This window comes from Mugil cephalus, chromosome 5 (genome assembly GCF_022458985.1).
Source record: "Mugil cephalus isolate CIBA_MC_2020 chromosome 5, CIBA_Mcephalus_1.1, whole genome shotgun sequence".
Lineage (NCBI taxonomy): Eukaryota > Metazoa > Chordata > Actinopteri > Mugiliformes > Mugilidae > Mugil > Mugil cephalus.
The window spans coordinates 12,398,828-12,415,597 of NC_061774.1; the positions used below are offsets into that span (position 1 = coordinate 12,398,828).

General features: G+C 40.8%; 3 protein-coding genes across 3 annotated transcripts; all 3 read right to left on the minus strand.

Moving 5' to 3' along the window:
• Positions 1 to 4,982: 4,982 nt before the first annotated feature.
• On the minus strand, positions 4,983 to 8,632 carry LOC125008578 (protocadherin alpha-8-like). Its single transcript, XM_047585870.1, has one exon. It carries the CDS (start codon positions 8,199 to 8,201, stop codon positions 5,802 to 5,804), a length of 2,400 nt encoding a protein of 799 aa, XP_047441826.1. The 5' UTR covers positions 8,202 to 8,632; the 3' UTR covers positions 4,983 to 5,801.
• Positions 8,633 to 8,795: 163 nt separating this feature from the next.
• On the minus strand, positions 8,796 to 12,282 carry LOC125008572 (protocadherin alpha-8-like). Its single transcript, XM_047585863.1, has one exon. The coding sequence runs from the start codon at positions 11,573 to 11,575 to the stop codon at positions 8,933 to 8,935; it is 2,643 nt and encodes an 880-aa protein (XP_047441819.1). The 5' UTR covers positions 11,576 to 12,282; the 3' UTR covers positions 8,796 to 8,932.
• Positions 12,283 to 12,375: 93 nt separating this feature from the next.
• LOC125008579 (protocadherin alpha-3-like) lies at positions 12,376 to 16,210 on the minus strand. The gene has a single exon (XM_047585871.1). It carries the CDS (start codon positions 14,782 to 14,784, stop codon positions 12,391 to 12,393), a length of 2,394 nt encoding a protein of 797 aa, XP_047441827.1. The 5' UTR covers positions 14,785 to 16,210; the 3' UTR covers positions 12,376 to 12,390.
• Positions 16,211 to 16,770: the final 560 nt, after the last annotated feature.

Consider the following 16,770-nt stretch of genomic DNA (forward strand, 5'->3'; position numbering starts at 1 on the left):
TTTACAGTCACATTGCTGCTGAGTGGAGGAACACCAGAGTCTGTGGCCTGAACTTTGAACTGAAACGTTTGTAACTCTTCATAGTTAAAAGACTGAAGACTGATGATGTCTCCCGTCTCTGAGTTTATATTAATCATTGTAGATAGTGGCATTGTGTTACTGTTATTTTCAACAATTGTGTACGTCACTTGGGCATTTTGATCAATGTCTGCATCAAGTGCAGATACTCTTTTTATAACTGCTCCAATTGGACTGTTTTCCTTTAAATAAACATTAAATACAGAGTCTGAAAAACGAGGAGAATTGTCATTGACGTCAGAAACATGAACAGTAAGATCCCTGGTGCTTGTGAGAGCTGGTGTTCCATCATCTGTGGCTGTGATGGTGACATTGTAATATGAATTTGTCTCTCTGTCTAGTTGCCCATGTACTACCAAAGAGTAATAATTTTTGTAGTTTGTTTCCAACTTAAAGGGACTTTCATTTTTAACACTACAATGCACTATTCCATTTCTGCCTCCATCTCTGTCAAGGACTGACACAAGTGCAATAGCAGTGCCTGTTTTGGCATCCTCTTTTACTGTGTTACTCAGAGTTGTTACAGATATTTCAGGACTATTGTCATTTAAATCCACCACCTCTATTAGTACTTTACACTGTGCTGTCATTGGAGGAGAGCCTTTATCAGCAGCCTGAACTCGGATTTCGAAAGCAGGATGCTCTTCAAAGTCAATCTTACCTTTAACTGTCAATAATCCGGTCTGCTCATCAATTTGAAATATATTAAGAACATGGTCTTGATCTTTGCTGCTCAGTGAATACGTAATCTCCCCGTTTGGCCCTTCATCGTCGTCTGTTGCCGTTATTGTTATGACTGAACTACCAACCGGTGCGTTTTCACTAACGCTTGTTTTATACAAAGGTTTGGTAAATATCGGGACGTTATCATTATTGTCCAAGACATTGATTATTATCTGTGACGTTCCGGACTTTGGAGGTGTTCCTCCATCCACTGCAGTCAGCGTGAGTTTTATTACAGGTTGTTTTTCTCGGTCTAACGGTTTCTGGAGGACTAATTCCGCAGACACACTTTCTCCTTTGTTCACTGATAATACAAAATTGTCATTAGTATTTAGCTTGTACGTACTGATGCCATTCTTTCCAACATCGGCATCATAGGCCGATAACAGGAGGAATTTAGTCCCAGGTAACGTGCTTTCCGCTATATCGATATTCTGCGAATTGGTACTGAAAGACGGATAATTGTCATTAACATCTAGAATATTTACTTCTAATCGATAAAGCTTTAACGGAGCGTTTATTACAGCCTCGACGTTCACTGTGCATTTCGTTGCCTTCGCACACAGCTCCTCTCGGTCTATTCTGTCATTGACAAAGAGAACACCCGTCTTCAGATTTACCTCGAAATATTTTTTCTTTGATCCGGGAACGATTTGAAACATCCGAGACTCCAGCTCATGTACACCGAGGTTAAGGTCCTTTGCTATATTTCCTACAGAAGTCCCTGTATTTACTTCTTCGGATATGGAGTAGGAGAGCTGTCCAGACACCGCTTCCCAATAACAGTCCAGCAGCACAAATAGCACGTATGCCACCACAGAACTCCTCTTATTTGAAGACATAATCCGATCAGACATGAAAACAGCACGTAAACAGGTCCAAAAGATGTCGAGTATTGATGGAAGCTATGCTCCCTTTTCATCTAAATTGTCCACAGTGCAGATCATCCCCTGGCTTTCTCTCTGTGCTTCTGCGTCCCTTTGTGTTAAAACCCGACAAGACATAATTACGTCTATATTCTGGGAGGGGCATCAGGATGTGATTTAAATATTCAGTTGAATGGTCTACATTGCCACCTTATGGCTTTATACACACATTACAATTCAAAGGATGGGAAAACAGAATTGTATCATGAAGACTACACAATAGTGCACAATATGTTTTACAATGTTATTTTAAAAATAATTATCATGCAAATATCGGGTTGCTTTAATGGAAAAAAAAATATTAATCTTATCTTGGAATGTCTTATTATTATTATGTCTTATGTATTTTTCAAAACTGTAGTCATCAGACTTGTTTGCAATTGACATGTTTACTCCAGTGACTAGGGCATAGAGGGGGAACTTAACACCAGGATATTTAAATTCCACTTTAATATAGACACAAACTGTATCTCAACAACAGTGTAGCCTAAGGGAGAACTACAAACTCCAAAGACTGCAAACCATTAAGCATTCAGTCCAAACATTTCTGTGTTTTTGCCATAGTCAGGGAAATCGTTACAAATCACACTAACCACACACCATATGAAGTAGAATGAAATTGAATTATATCTGCGCATGTGTGTGTGTGTGTGTGTGTGTGTGTGTGTGTGTGTGTGTGTGTGTGTGTGTGTGTTTAATTTGTGCTTTCTATGCGCAGATTTCAGTGCAGCTCCACTACTAAGTGCTGACCCACTATGTTCTCTTCTTCAGCACCACGGACAGCAGCAAGATTTGAATGGATAAAACTGCCTCAAAAGTTGACACTTGCATTATCTAGCAATGTTGTATTTTATGAACATTAAGCAAAAATGCCCTACCTTTTCTTTGTTGGGTAAAGTCTGAGTCCTGGTAAAAGTGTCTCCTTCGTTAATACTAATCAGCTCACCATCTACAGGTGGAAACGGTGCAGGGAAAACCACTACATCACTCTTCAGTGTGTCTGAGCTGAAACACACGTCGTACTGCTGAGTAGATTTAGAGTAAGACCAGCTCCCGTCAGGGTGGGTGGTGATCATGGGGGCGCTGTACCTGCTGAAACTGTCTGTCCTGTGGCATTTGACAGCTATTAAACTGATGAGGCTCAGCAGAAAGATCACCGACACTGAGGCAATGGCGATGAGCAGATAGAGGTTCAAGTCAGAGAAGTTGTCCTCCTTTATAGGCACATGTCTGAACTGAGTCTGGATGTCAGCAGTGCTTTCAACCACCACCACTTCAATAGACACAGTAGCTGACAGGGAGGGTTCTCCACTATCAGAAACCAGCACCACCAAGGGGTGAGTTTTAAGATCATTGTCACTCATTCTCCTCTTAGTCCTGATCTCCCCAGTGCTGGTTCCGATCCTGAACAGGTTGGTTCCTTTGGGCTCAGACAGATGATAAGAAAGCAGAGCATTGTATCCAGAATCTGCATCTACAGCCCTGATCTTAGCTACAAAGTATCCAGCTTCTGCAGAATAGGGGATGTTCTCACTGTTAATGGAGCCGTGCTCAGAATAAGGTGCAAGAATCGAGGGACTGTTGTCATTTTCATCCAGGATTAAAACATTTACAGTCACGTTGCTACTGAGCGGAGGAACACCAGAGTCTGTGGCCTGAACTTTGAACTGAAACGTTTTTAATTCCTCATAATTAAAAGACTGAAGGCCGACGATTTCTCCAGTCTCTGAGTTGATGTTAATCATTGTAGAAAGTGGCAATGAGTTACTATTATTTTGTAAAAATGAATAGCTCACCTGACCATTTTGATCAATATCTGCATCCAGTGCTGACACAGTTTTTATAACTGCTCCTACTGGACTATTTTCTTTCACATAGACATTAACGACCTCTTCTGTAAATAGAGGTTTGTTATCATTCACATCAGAGACATGTACATTAATAATGCTGTTGCTGGATAGAGGCGGACTTCCCTCATCTGTAGCAGTGATACTAATGTTGTATTGAGGTGAACTCTCTCTGTCGAGTGGACCGTCAACAATCAACGAGTAGTAATTCTTATAATTTGACTCTAATTTAAAAGGAACATTATTAGAAATCTTACAGTTCACCAGTCCATTTTTTCCTCCATCTTTATCAGACACTGAAACAAGAGCAATTGCGGTGCCAATGGACGCGTCTTCTTTCACAGTGTTCAACAGAGATGTTACTGAAATTTCAGGTTTATTGTCATTAACGTCTAAAACTTCAATCAATAATTTTGCATGTGAAGTCATAGGAGACAAGGCTCCATCACTGGCTTGTACTCTTATCTCAAAAGCATTGTTCTCTTCAAAGTCGATATTCTTTTTACTTGTTACTGTCCCAGTTTTTTCATCTATAGCAAACAGATCAGTTTGTTTTCCCCGGCCGACTTTACTCAATGAATATGACACGTGTCCATTTTGACCTGCGTCTAAATCACTTGCATTTAATGTGATTATTGATGTACCTATTTTTGCATTCTCATGTACACTGGCCTTATACAGCGTCTGACTGAATACGGGAGGATTGTCGTTAATATCTAACACATTTATTATTATCGTAATGCTGCCTGATTTAGCTGGTGTTCCTCCGTCAATAGCAGTAAGTGTGAGTCGAATCATTGACTGTTTTTCTCTGTCCAAAACTTTCCGCAGGACTAATTCAGGAGTTACAGTTTCTCCTCTTTGTGTTTCGAGAGAGAAATGATCATTTTGATTAAGCTTGTATGTATTTACAGTGTTTTTACCGACGTCTGCATCTTCAGCAGGATCCAGCGGAAATTTAGCCCCTGCTGCCGTGTTCTCAGTAATGTCAATTACTTGTGATGCGCTGAGAAATGATGGGGAATTATCATTAACATCTAATACGACAATTTCAATACGGTACAGTTTCAGCGGATTATTAATTACTGCTTCGAGGCTGAGGGAACATTTTGCTTCATCGCCGCAGAGTTCCTCTCGATCTATTCTCTCACTAACGTAGAGGACTCCGGTCTTGAGATTTACCTCGAAATATTTTCTCTTTGATCCAGCAACGATCTGAAACATGCGGGGCTCCAGGTCCTGTACATTGATGTTGAGATCTTTGGCGATATTTCCGACAACAGTCCCCAGATTTACCTCCTCTGAGACGGAGTAAGAGAGCTGCCCTTGCGCCGATTCCAAGCAACAATACAGCAAAAAAATGACGAGATATATCCACATAGACCTCGTTCTGCCCGGTACATTCATAATTCCGCCCGTCCGGAGAAATCACATCGACAAAACAGTTCGGTAAGGTCACAAAGAAGAACTGAACCGTTGTCAGAAATTACACGAGATCATTTCAAAATGCAAAGCAATAATCGCCGTCACGTCGTCCTCTTTCAGTCTCTCCGTCTCTTTGTTTCGAGCGTCTGAGAAACATCATCATCCTTTGGAATTGGGAGGAGCCGCAAGCCAGTGAAAAAGGAAACGAAAAAGTGATGGTCTACAATGTCCCCATGTGGACATTTTCTACAACTACACTCAGTATGACACTATTTCCTCCGATGAATTAAAACAGATCCCAATACAAAATAATGTAATAATTACTCTGCAAGATTTCCCACTATTTATCATTTTTCAACAAGTTAGACCGACTGTGCTCAAACGTCATAGACATGTTTAATTTCTTCACATCTACTCGTCGAATCTCTTTAAAATTAGACTTAAATAAAATACCCAATATCCTACTGATGATTTTCTACAGGTACCCCACGATGAGATCGGTGTAATGAATACATTCTTAAAAATGAACTTAACCAATGTTAAAAATTAAATATATCATGATCATTGCTTTCATTGTTAAAAAGTGTACAACAATAGATAAAACTTGGATGAATATGCTAACAATTTTCTCAGGGGAAACTCATGATCACACACTCAAGATCAGAACCTTAGACAGTTTAAATAAGGAGATGGCAACCAGGCTACTCCAAACATATTTGATTGTCATGTCAAGTTAAACATCATGACATCTTTTGATTTTTTTTTTCCATGAGCTACAGCATTTTCAAAATAAGATGCATGACTATGTTCTTACCTTTTCTTTGTTAGGTAAAGTCTGTGTCCTGGTAAAAGTGTCTCCTTCGTTAATACTGATCAGCTCACCATCTACAGGTGCAAACGGTGCAGGGAAAACCACTACATCACTCTTCAGTGTGTCTGAGCTGAAACACACGTCGTACTGCTGAGTAGATTTAGAGTAAGACCAGCTCCCGTCAGGGTGGGTGGTGATCATGGGGGCGCTGTACCTGCTGAAACTGTCTGTCCTGTGGCATTTGACAGCTATTAAACTGATGAGGCTCAGCAGAAAGATCACTGACACTGAGACAATGGCGATGAGCAGATACAGGTTCAAGTCAGAGAAGTTGTCCTCCTTTATAGGCACATGTCTGAACTGAGTCTGGATGTCAGCAGTGCTTTCAACCACCACCACTTCAATAGACACAGTAGCTGACAGGGAGGGTTCTCCACTATCAGAAACCAGCACCACCAAGGGGTGAGTTTTCAGATCATTGTCACTCATTCTCCTCTTAGTCCTGATCTCCCCGGTGCTGGTTCCGATCCTGAACAGGTTGTTTCCTTTGGGCTCAGACAGGTGATAAGAAAGCAGAGCATTGTATCCAGAGTCTGCATCTACAGCCCTGATCTTAGCTACAAAGTACCCAGCTTCAGCAGAATAGGGGATGTTCTCACTATTAACAGAGCCGTGCTCAGAATAAGGTTGCAGAATCGATGGATTGTTGTCATTTTCATCCAGGATAAAAACATTTACAGTCACGTTGCTGCTGAGTGGAGGAACACCAGAGTCTGTGGCCTGAACCTTAAACTGAAACGTTTGTAACTCTTCATAGTTAAAAGACTGAAGACTGATGATGTCTCCAGTCTCTGAGTTTATATTAATCATTGTAGATAGTGGCATTGTGTTACTGTTATTTTCGACAATTGTGTAGGTTACTTGGGCATTTTGATCAATATCTGCATCAAGTGCAGATACTCTTTTTATAACTGCTCCAATTGGACTGTTTTCCTTTAAATAAACATTAAATACAGAGTCTGAAAAACGAGGAGAATTGTCATTGACGTCAGAAACATGAACAGTAAGATCCCTGGTGCTTGTGAGAGCTGGTGTTCCATCATCTGTAGCTGTGATGGTGACATTGTAATATGAATTTGTCTCTCTGTCTAGTTGCCCATCTACTACCAACGAGTAATAATTTTTGTAGTTTGTTTCCAACTTAAAGGGACTTTCATTTTTAACACTACAATGCACTATTCCATTTTTGCCTCCATCTCTGTCAAGGACTGACACGAGTGCAATAGCAGTGCCCGTTTTGGCATCCTCTTTTACTGTGTTACTCAGAGTTGTTACAGATATTTCAGGACTATTGTCATTTAAATCCACCACCTCTATTAGTACTTTGCACTGTGCTGTCATTGGAGGATAGCCTTTATCAGCAGCCTGAATTCGGATTTCGAAAGCAGGATGCTCTTCAAAGTCAATCTTACCTTTAACTGTCAATAATCCGGTCTGCTCATCAATTTGAAATATATTAAGAACATGGTCTTGATCTTTGCTGCTCAGTGAATACGTAATCTCCCCGTTTGGCCCTTCATCGTCGTCTGTTGCCGTTATTGTTATGACTGAACTACCAACCGGTGCGTTTTCACTAACGCTTGTTTTATACAAAGGTTTGGTAAATATCGGGACATTATCATTAACATCTAAGACACTGATTATTATCTGTGATGTTCCGGACTTTGGAGGTGTTCCTCCATCCACTGCAGTCAGCGTGAGTTTTATTACAGGTTGTTTTTCTCGGTCTAACGGTTTCTGGAGGACTAGTTCCGCAGACACACTTTCTCCTTTGTTCACTGATAATACAAAATTGTCATTAGTATTTAGCTTGTACGTACTGATGCCATTCTTTCCAACATCGGCATCATAGGCCGATAACAGGAGGAATTTAGTACCAGGTAACGTGGTTTCCGCTATGTCGATATTCTGCGAATTGGTACTGAAAGACGGATAATTGTCATTAACATCTAGAATATTTACTTCTAATCGATAAAGCTTTAACGGAGCGTTTATTACAGCTTCGACGTTCACTGTGCATTTCGTTGCCTTCGCACACAGCTCCTCTCGGTCTATTCTGTCATTGACAAAGAGAACACCCGTCTTCAGATTTACCTCGAAATATTTTTTCTTTGATCCGAGAACGATTTGAAACATCCGAGAGTCCAGCTCATGTACACCGAGGTTTAGGTCCTTTGCTATATTTCCGACAGAAGTCCCCGTATTTACTTCTTCGGATATGGAGTAGGAGAGCTGTCCAGACACCGCTTCGAAATAAAAGTCCAGCAGCACAAATAGCACGTATGCCACCACAGAACTCCTCTTATTTGAAGACATAATCCAATCAGACATGAAACCAGCACGTAAACAGGTCCAAAAGATGTCGAGTATTGACGGAAGCTATGCTCCCTTTTCATCAAAATTGTCCACAGTGCAGATCATCCCCCGGCTTTCTCTCTTTGCTTCTGCGTCCCTTTGTGTTAAAACCCGACAAGACATAATTACGTCTATATTCTGGGAGGGGCATCAGGACGTGATTTAAATATTCAGTTATATGGTCTTCAGTGCCACCTTATGGCTTTATACACACATTACAATTCAAAGGATGGGAGAACTGTATCATGAAGACTACACAATAGTGCAGAATATGTTTTACATTGTTATTTTAAAAATAATTATCATGCAAATATTGGGTTGCTTAGGCAGAAACTGTATCTCAACAACAGTGTACTACAAACTACAAACTCCAAAGACTGCAAACCATTAAGCATTCAGTCCAAACATTTCTCACTTCAGGGAAATTGCTACAAATCACACTAACCATACACCATATGAAGTAGAATGAAATTGAATTATATCTGTGTGTGTATATATATATATACACTGTGTGTGTGTGTGTGTGTGTGTGTGTGTGTGTGTGTGTGTGTGTGTGTGTGTGTGTGTGTGTTTAATTTGTGCTTTCTATGCACAGATTTCAGTGCAGCTCCACTACTAAGTGCTGATCCACTATGTTCTCTTCTTCAGCACCACGGACAGCAACACAATTTGAATGGATAAAACTGCCTCAAAAGTTGACACTTGCATTATCTAGCAATGTTGTATTTCATGAACATCAAGCAAAAATACCCTACCTTTTCTTTGTTGGGTAAAGTCTGTGTCCTGGTAAAAGTGTCTCCTTCGTTAATACTGATCAGCTCACCATCTACAGGTGGAAATGGTGCAGGGAAAACCACTACATCACTCTTCAGTGTGTCTGAGCTGAAACACACGTCGTACTGCTGAGTAGATTTAGAGTAAGACCAGCTCCCGTCAGGGTGGGTGGTGATCATGGGGGCGCTGTACCTGCTGAAACTGTCTGTCCTGTGGCATTTGACAGCAATTAAACTGATGAGGCTCAGCAGAAAGATCACTGACACTGAGACAATGGCGATGAGCAGATACAGGTTCAAGTCAGAGAAGTTGTCCTCCTTTATAGGCACATGTCTGAACTGAGTCTGGATGTCAGTAGTGCTTTCAACCACCACCACTTCAATAGACACAGTAGCTGACAGGGAGGGTTCTCCACTATCAGAGACCAGCACCACCAAGGGGTGAGTTTTCAGATCATTGTCACTCATTCTCCTCTTAGTCCTGATCTCCCCGGTGCTGGTTCCAATCCTGAACAGGTTGTTTCCTTTGGGTTCAGACAGGTGATAAGAAAGCAGAGCGTTGTATCCAGCGTCTGCGTCCACAGCCCTGATCTTAGCTACAAAGTATCCAGCTTCAGCAGAGTAGGGTATGCTCTCACTGTTAATGGAGCCGTGCTCAGAATAAGGTGCAAGAATCGAGGGGCTATTGTCATTTTCATCCAGGATTAAAACATTTACAGTCACGTTGCTACTGAGCGGAGGAACACCTGAGTCTGTGGCCTGAACTTTGAACTGAAACGTTTTTAACTCCTCATAATTAAAAGACTGAAGGCCGACGATTTCTCCAGTCTCTGAGTTGATGTTAATCATTGTAGAAAGTGGCAATGAGTTACTATTATTTTGTAAAAATGAATAGCTCACCTGACCATTTTGATCAATATCTGCATCCAGTGCTGACACAGTTTTTATAACTGCTCCTACTGGACTATTTTCTTTCACATAGACATTAACGACCTCTTCTGTAAATAGAGGTTTGTTATCATTCACATCAGAGACGTGTACATTAATAATGCTGTTGCTGGATAGAGGCGGACTTCCCTCATCTGTAGCAGTGATACTAATGTTGTATTGAGGTGAACTCTCTCTGTCGAGTGGACCGTCAACAATCAACGAGTAGTAATTCTTATAATTTGACTCTAATTTAAAAGGAACATTATTAGAAATCTTACAGTTCACCAGTCCATTTTTTCCTCCATCTTTATCAGACACTGAAACAAGAGCAATTGCGGTGCCAAGGGATGCATCTTCTTTCACAGTGTTCAACAGAGATGTCACTGAAATTTCAGGTTTATTGTCATTAACGTCTAAAACTTCAATCAATAACTTTGCATGTGAGGTGAGGGGAGACAAAGCTCCATCACTGGCTTGTACTCTGATCTCAAAAGCATTGTTCTCTTCAAAGTCGATATTCTTTTTATTCGTTACTGTCCCAGTTTTTTCATCTATAGCAAACAGATCAGTTTGTTTTCCTCGACCTAAGTTACTAAATGAATATGATACCTGTCCATTTTGACCTGCGTCTAAATCACTTGCATTTAATGTGATTATTGATGTACCTATCTTTGCATTCTCATATATACTGGCTTTGTACAGCGTTTGACTGAATACAGGTGCGTTGTCATTAATATCCAACACATTTACTGTTATCGACATGCTGCCTGATTTAGCTGGTGTTCCTCCGTCAATAGCAGTAAGTGTTAGTTGAATCACTGACTGTTTTTCTCTGTCTAAAACTTTCTGAAGGACCAATTCGGGGGTTATACTCTCTCCTTTATGTGTAACCAGAGAAAAATGTTCATTTTGACTAAGCTTATAGGTATTAACAGTATTTTTACCGACGTCTGCATCATCTGCAGGATCTAGGGGAAATTTTGCGCCTGCCGCTGTATTCTCACCAATGTTCATTAATCGCGACGTGCTAAGAAATGATGGGGCATTATCATTCACATCTAGGATTATTATTTCAATACGGTACAGTTTCAGCGGATTATTAATTACTGCTTCGAGGCTGAGGGAACATTTTGCTTCATCGCCGCAGAGTTCCTCTCGATCTATTCTCTCACTAACGTAGAGGACTCCGGTCTTGAGATTTACCTCGAAATATTTTCTCTTTGATCCAGCAACGATCTGAAACATGCGGGGCTCCAGGTCCTGTACATTGATGTTGAGATCTTTGGCGATATTTCCGACAACAGTCCCCAGATTTACCTCCTCTGAGACGGAGTAAGAGAGCTGCCCTAGCGCCGATTCCCAGCAACAATCCAGTAGCAATACGACGAGATATATCCACACAGAGATAGTTTTGCCTTGTTCAGTCATAATTCCACACGCCCGGAGAAAAAAATGCATAAAATACTTTTGATGAATGACGTTGTTTAAAAACAAATCTTCAAAGTAACCGGAGTGCAACGTTTTTATCATGTAAGTCCGCAACAGGGGAGTGATCGTCGTACCATTCTCTTCTCTTTCGTCCTCTGACTCTCTTTGTCTACATCGACTGAGAAACATCATGTGAATCTGGGAGGAGCCGCGGTCCATCAGAGACGAAGTCAAATGTGATGGTCTACACTGTCCTCACGTGTTCTTTTGCCAGTACTACATTCAAGACCGCAATATTTCTATGTTAGGAAGTCCCGTCCAGACTTTTCATCTGAATAAGGGCATTCCAGTGCATGATGTCACAAGGACTCTACAAACTGTAAACATGTACGCTTCTTCCTTTTCGTAATGATATGAGTTATTATATGAATAAAGGAAATATAAAAATATGTTCATATTAATCCAATATGATATATAAAAATGATTCGGCTCCACTGAAAATATCAATATTGTACACAGATCATATTGTAAAATATATTTTTTGCTGGAATCAAACTAGAAATTGTGCTTTTAAACATGTATCATAAAAATGAGAGTTACTCTGAACACATATTATAATGTATCACTGATATATCATTGACACTTTCTATGATAACTATTGCCAAGGCTGTGACTCAATATGCAGACTGACATGTTGTGAATACTTTGAATCTACATAAAGTTCTTATTCATGACGATATTTGTCCTGTGATTTGGATATAAAATATAATCCGAATTGTGCTTTCAGCACCACGGATAGTGACAAAAAGATAAAACCCAAGCTCTCGGAGATGAATGACTGAGGTCCCAAAACCACGTATATATTTACAGCATGGTAACAACAACAAACCAGTTGCTTTCAAATATTTCAAAGTTTATCTTGTGTGGCATGACAATTTTAATGATACTTAACTAAACAGCAAAAATACAAAATCAGCACAAAAACATATAACTTACTTTTTTGAGAATAGTACCGCAAAAATAAATAAAAATGTCTAATGTATTCTTACCTTTTCTTTGTTTGGTAAAGTCTGTGTCCTGGTAAAAGTGTCTCCTTCATTAATACTGATCAGCTCACCATCTACAGGTGGAAACGGTGCAGGGAAAACCACTACATCACTCTTCAGTGTGTCTGAGCTGAAACACACGTCGTACTGCTGAGTAGATTTAGAGTAAGACCAGCTCCCGTCAGGGTGGGTGGTGATCATGGGGGCGCTGTACCTGCTGAAACTGTCTGTCCTGTGGCATTTGACAGCTATTAAACTGATGAGGCTCAGCAGAAAGATCACTGACACTGAGACAATGGCGATGAGCAGATACAGGTTCAAGTCAGAGAAGTTGTCCTCCTTTATAGGCACATGTCTGAACTGAGTCTGGATGTCAGCAGTGCTTTCAACCACCACCACTTCAATAGACACAGTAGCTGACAGGGAGGGTTCTCCACTATCAGAGACCAGCACCACCAAGGGGTGAGTTTTCAGATCATTGTCACTCATTCTCCTCTTAGTCCTGATCTCCCCGGTGCTGGTTCCGATCCTGAACAGGTTGTTTCCTTTGGGCTCAGACAGGTGATAAGAAAGCAGAGCATTGTATCCAGAGTCTACGTCTACAGCCCTGATCTTAGCTACAAAGTATCCAGCTTCAGCAGAATAGGGGATGTTCTCACTGTTAATGGAGCCGTGCTCAGAATAAGGCGCAAGAATAGTTGGGTTATTGTCATTTTCATCCAGAATAAAAATATTTACAGTCACGTTGCTGCTGAGTGGAGGAACACCAGAATCTGTGGCTTGAACTTTGAACTGAAATGTTTTTAATTCCTCAAAGTTGAAAGACTGAAGACTGATAATGTCTCCAGTCTCTGAGTTGATGTTCACCATTGTAGACACTGGCAGGGAGTCACTGCTACTTTGTAAAAATGAATAGCTCACCTGACCATTTTTATCAACATCAGCATCAGATGCAGTCACAGTTTTAAGAACTGCTCCTACTGGACTGTTCTCTTTTACATAAACATTAATAAGCGCCTCTGAGAAGTGAGGCTGGTTGTCATTGACATCAGAAACATGAACAGTAACTATGCTGGTGCTGGAGAGAGGTGGAGTCCCTTCATCAGTTGCCACTATAGTGACACTGTATTGTGTTTGACTCTCTCTATCAAGTGGGCCGTTCACTACTAAGGAGTAATAATTTTTATAATTTGTGTCCAGCTTAAATGGGCTCTTATTTGCAATAACAGCTTTTACTGCCCCGTTTTTTCCACCATCTTTGTCCAGCACAGAGACCAGAGCAATAGCTGTTCCCACTTCAGCGTCCTCTCTCACTGTGTTTAATAGTGACGTGACGGTGATCTCGGGAGCATTGTCGTTCAGATCCACCACTTCTATCAACACTTTACAATGAGCAGACATCGGAGGTTGACCCTTGTCACTAGCCTGAGCATGAATTTCAAAGGCAGGATTTTCCTCATAGTCGATCTTACCTTTGACTAAAATTGCACCCGTTTTAGAATCAATTTGGAATAAATCTAAAATCTGATCCTGGCCTTTCTTTCTTAAAGAGTATTCTATTTCACTGTTTAAACCCTCGTCTACGTCTGTCGCATTCAGCGTGATCACGGTAGATCCCAGTGGCAAGTTTTCAGGAATCTGAAGTTTGTACAAAGATCTACTGAAAACAGGATGGTTGTCATTAATATCTAAAACGGTAATAATTATTTGTGAGGTTCCTGATTTTGAAGGATTTCCTCCGTCTATTGCAGTCAGTGTGAGTTTTAACACAGAGTCATGCTCACGGTCTAACGCTTTCTGCAGCACTAACTCGGCAGACGCACTGTCTCCTCCTTTGTGAACCTCTAATGCAAAATAATCATTATTGTTAAGCTTGTATGTATTAACGCCGTTCTTTCCAACATCCAAATCTGATGCTTCTATCAGTGCAAATTTTGCGCCCGGTAAAGTATTTTCTGGAACATCAATCGATTGTAGTTGCTCAGAGAAAATCGGCGCGTTGTCATTTACGTCTCTTATTGTTATCTCTAACCGATAAAGCTTTAGTGGATTGTTGATCACGGCCTCTAAATTGACCGTACATTTTGTTGCCTTTGCACAAAGCTCTTCTCGGTCTATTCTTTCATTGACATACAGAACGCCCGTTTTCAGATTCACATCGAAATATTTCTTCTTCGATCCGCTAACGATCTGAAAGACACGAGACTCTAGATCCTGCACACTGAGATTCAGATCCTTGGCGATATTTCCCACAGCGGTACCCGGGTTTACCTCCTCTGAGACGGAATACGAGAGCTGTCCAGACACCGCTTCCCAGCAGTAACTCAGCAGCACAACGGCAAAATGTATCCGAAAAGGGTGCGTTCCGCGTATGAGATACATGATTGAACCCAGACCAAAAAAACACAAAGCATAATCCAACTACGACCGTAAAATACTCGTTGTATAGTAAAATCATAAAGATCCACTTCCTTGCGTTTCTGTCAGACAGACGATTATGTGGTTCTGTCTTGGCCTTCGCCTCTTTGTAACAAAGCCCCGAGAAACATCATCATCATCCTTTTCTTTTTTTTCTGGGAGGAGTCTCGTGTCTTCTGAAACATCGCCGAGATGTCATGGTCTATAGTGTCACCACGTGCCCATGTGAATAAACTGCAGTTAACCTGGGCAGGAGGGACAAGTCAGCAACTAGACTTGTTTAAATGATGTGCTATGTCAGATATTTTTTGCGTTTCCCTTTATTTTGCAATGACATTTAGCAGGATTAATCACAGTACTCTTTCCTCCTTCCAATTTTTCTTCTATCTTGTTGTAGCTCTTTTTTTAAAACCCCTACAAATTTAACTTCACACGTTTCTGATATACATATGAAAAGCTACACAAGACAGAAACTCCACATGCGTTATCTTTAAAACAATGCAACACACTATTAAAACGAAATGAAGATGACACTGTTTATCCAGCACAGGAAAAAAAATATATTTACTTTTTCCCCCAAAACCAAAAAGGCGAAAGCTAATATGCGAATGTGAAAATTAGAACTTTCCCTACATTTGATTGAATTGGTTTTAGACTTGAATCCTTTGTCTTCAAATGTGAATAACTGACATAAAATCAGCATAAACATGGCAAGGGAAACATTAATCTTTTTTCTGTAATGCCTAAATGAATTCCTAGCGTCACACTCTCCAGACCTTACAAAACACTACAGACAACAGCATTCACATTCTATGTGAGAGGTCTGTTAATGGCATGCAGTAACATTATTCTGGCACATACAATATAATTCAACATATATCTAAGACCACAAGGCAGAATTCTGAATAAAAAGAGCACATATTGCAAAAGGATTTCATTTCATTACAAGAACGGAAATATGGTGAGAGACATCTCTCAATCCCCTCAACCCATGTTTCACAGTCCTCCCCTCCAGTATCGGATACAAACAAATAACTTGCTAAAGGACACTATATGTCAAGAGCTCCATCCACACAGCCATATCTGCCCTGAACAACCTCAGCAGGAGGTAGAGGGTTTTCCACCATCATATCTCTCATGCAGCTGTTTGTGATATTGTGACTTGTGCTGGGTGTTATATGTTATATGCGCTGAATGTCATATGTGATTTTGTGTTGGGTGTGGGTGTTATATGCGCTGAACATTCTTATGTGCTTAAATGTTATATATTCGATGTGTGCCATGCGTGCGAACTGTAAAGCAAATTTCCCCCCTGCAGACAATAAAGTATGACACTGAATCTGACTCTCAGGTCTTAAGAGTGAAAATAACTTTAAGACATTGCTTTGTCGTATTGTCTTACCTTTTCTTTGGTGGGTAAAGTCTGAGTCCTGGTAAAAGTGTCTCCTTCGTTAATACTGATTAGCTCACCATCTACTGGTGGAAACGGTGCAGGGAAAACCACTACATCACTCTTCAGTGTGTCTGAGCTGAAACACACGTCATACTGCTGAGTAGATTTAGAGTAAGACCAGCTCCCGTCAGGGTGGGTGGTGATCATGGGGGCGCTGTACCTGCTGAAACTGTCTGTCCTGTGGCATTTGACAGCTATTAAACTGATGAGGCTCAGCAGAAAGATCACCGACACTGAGGCAATGGCGATGAGCAGATACAGGTTCAAGTCAGAGAAGTTATCCTCCTTTATAGGCACATGTCTGAACTGAGTCTGGATGTCAGCGGTGCTCTCAACCACCACCACTTCAATAGACACAGTCGCTGACAGGGAGGGTTCTCCATTATCAGACACCAGCACCACCAAGGGGTGAGTTTTCAGATCATTGTCACTCATTCTCCTCTTAGTCCTGATCTCCCCGGTGCTGGTTCCGATCCTGAACAGGTTGTTTCCTTTGT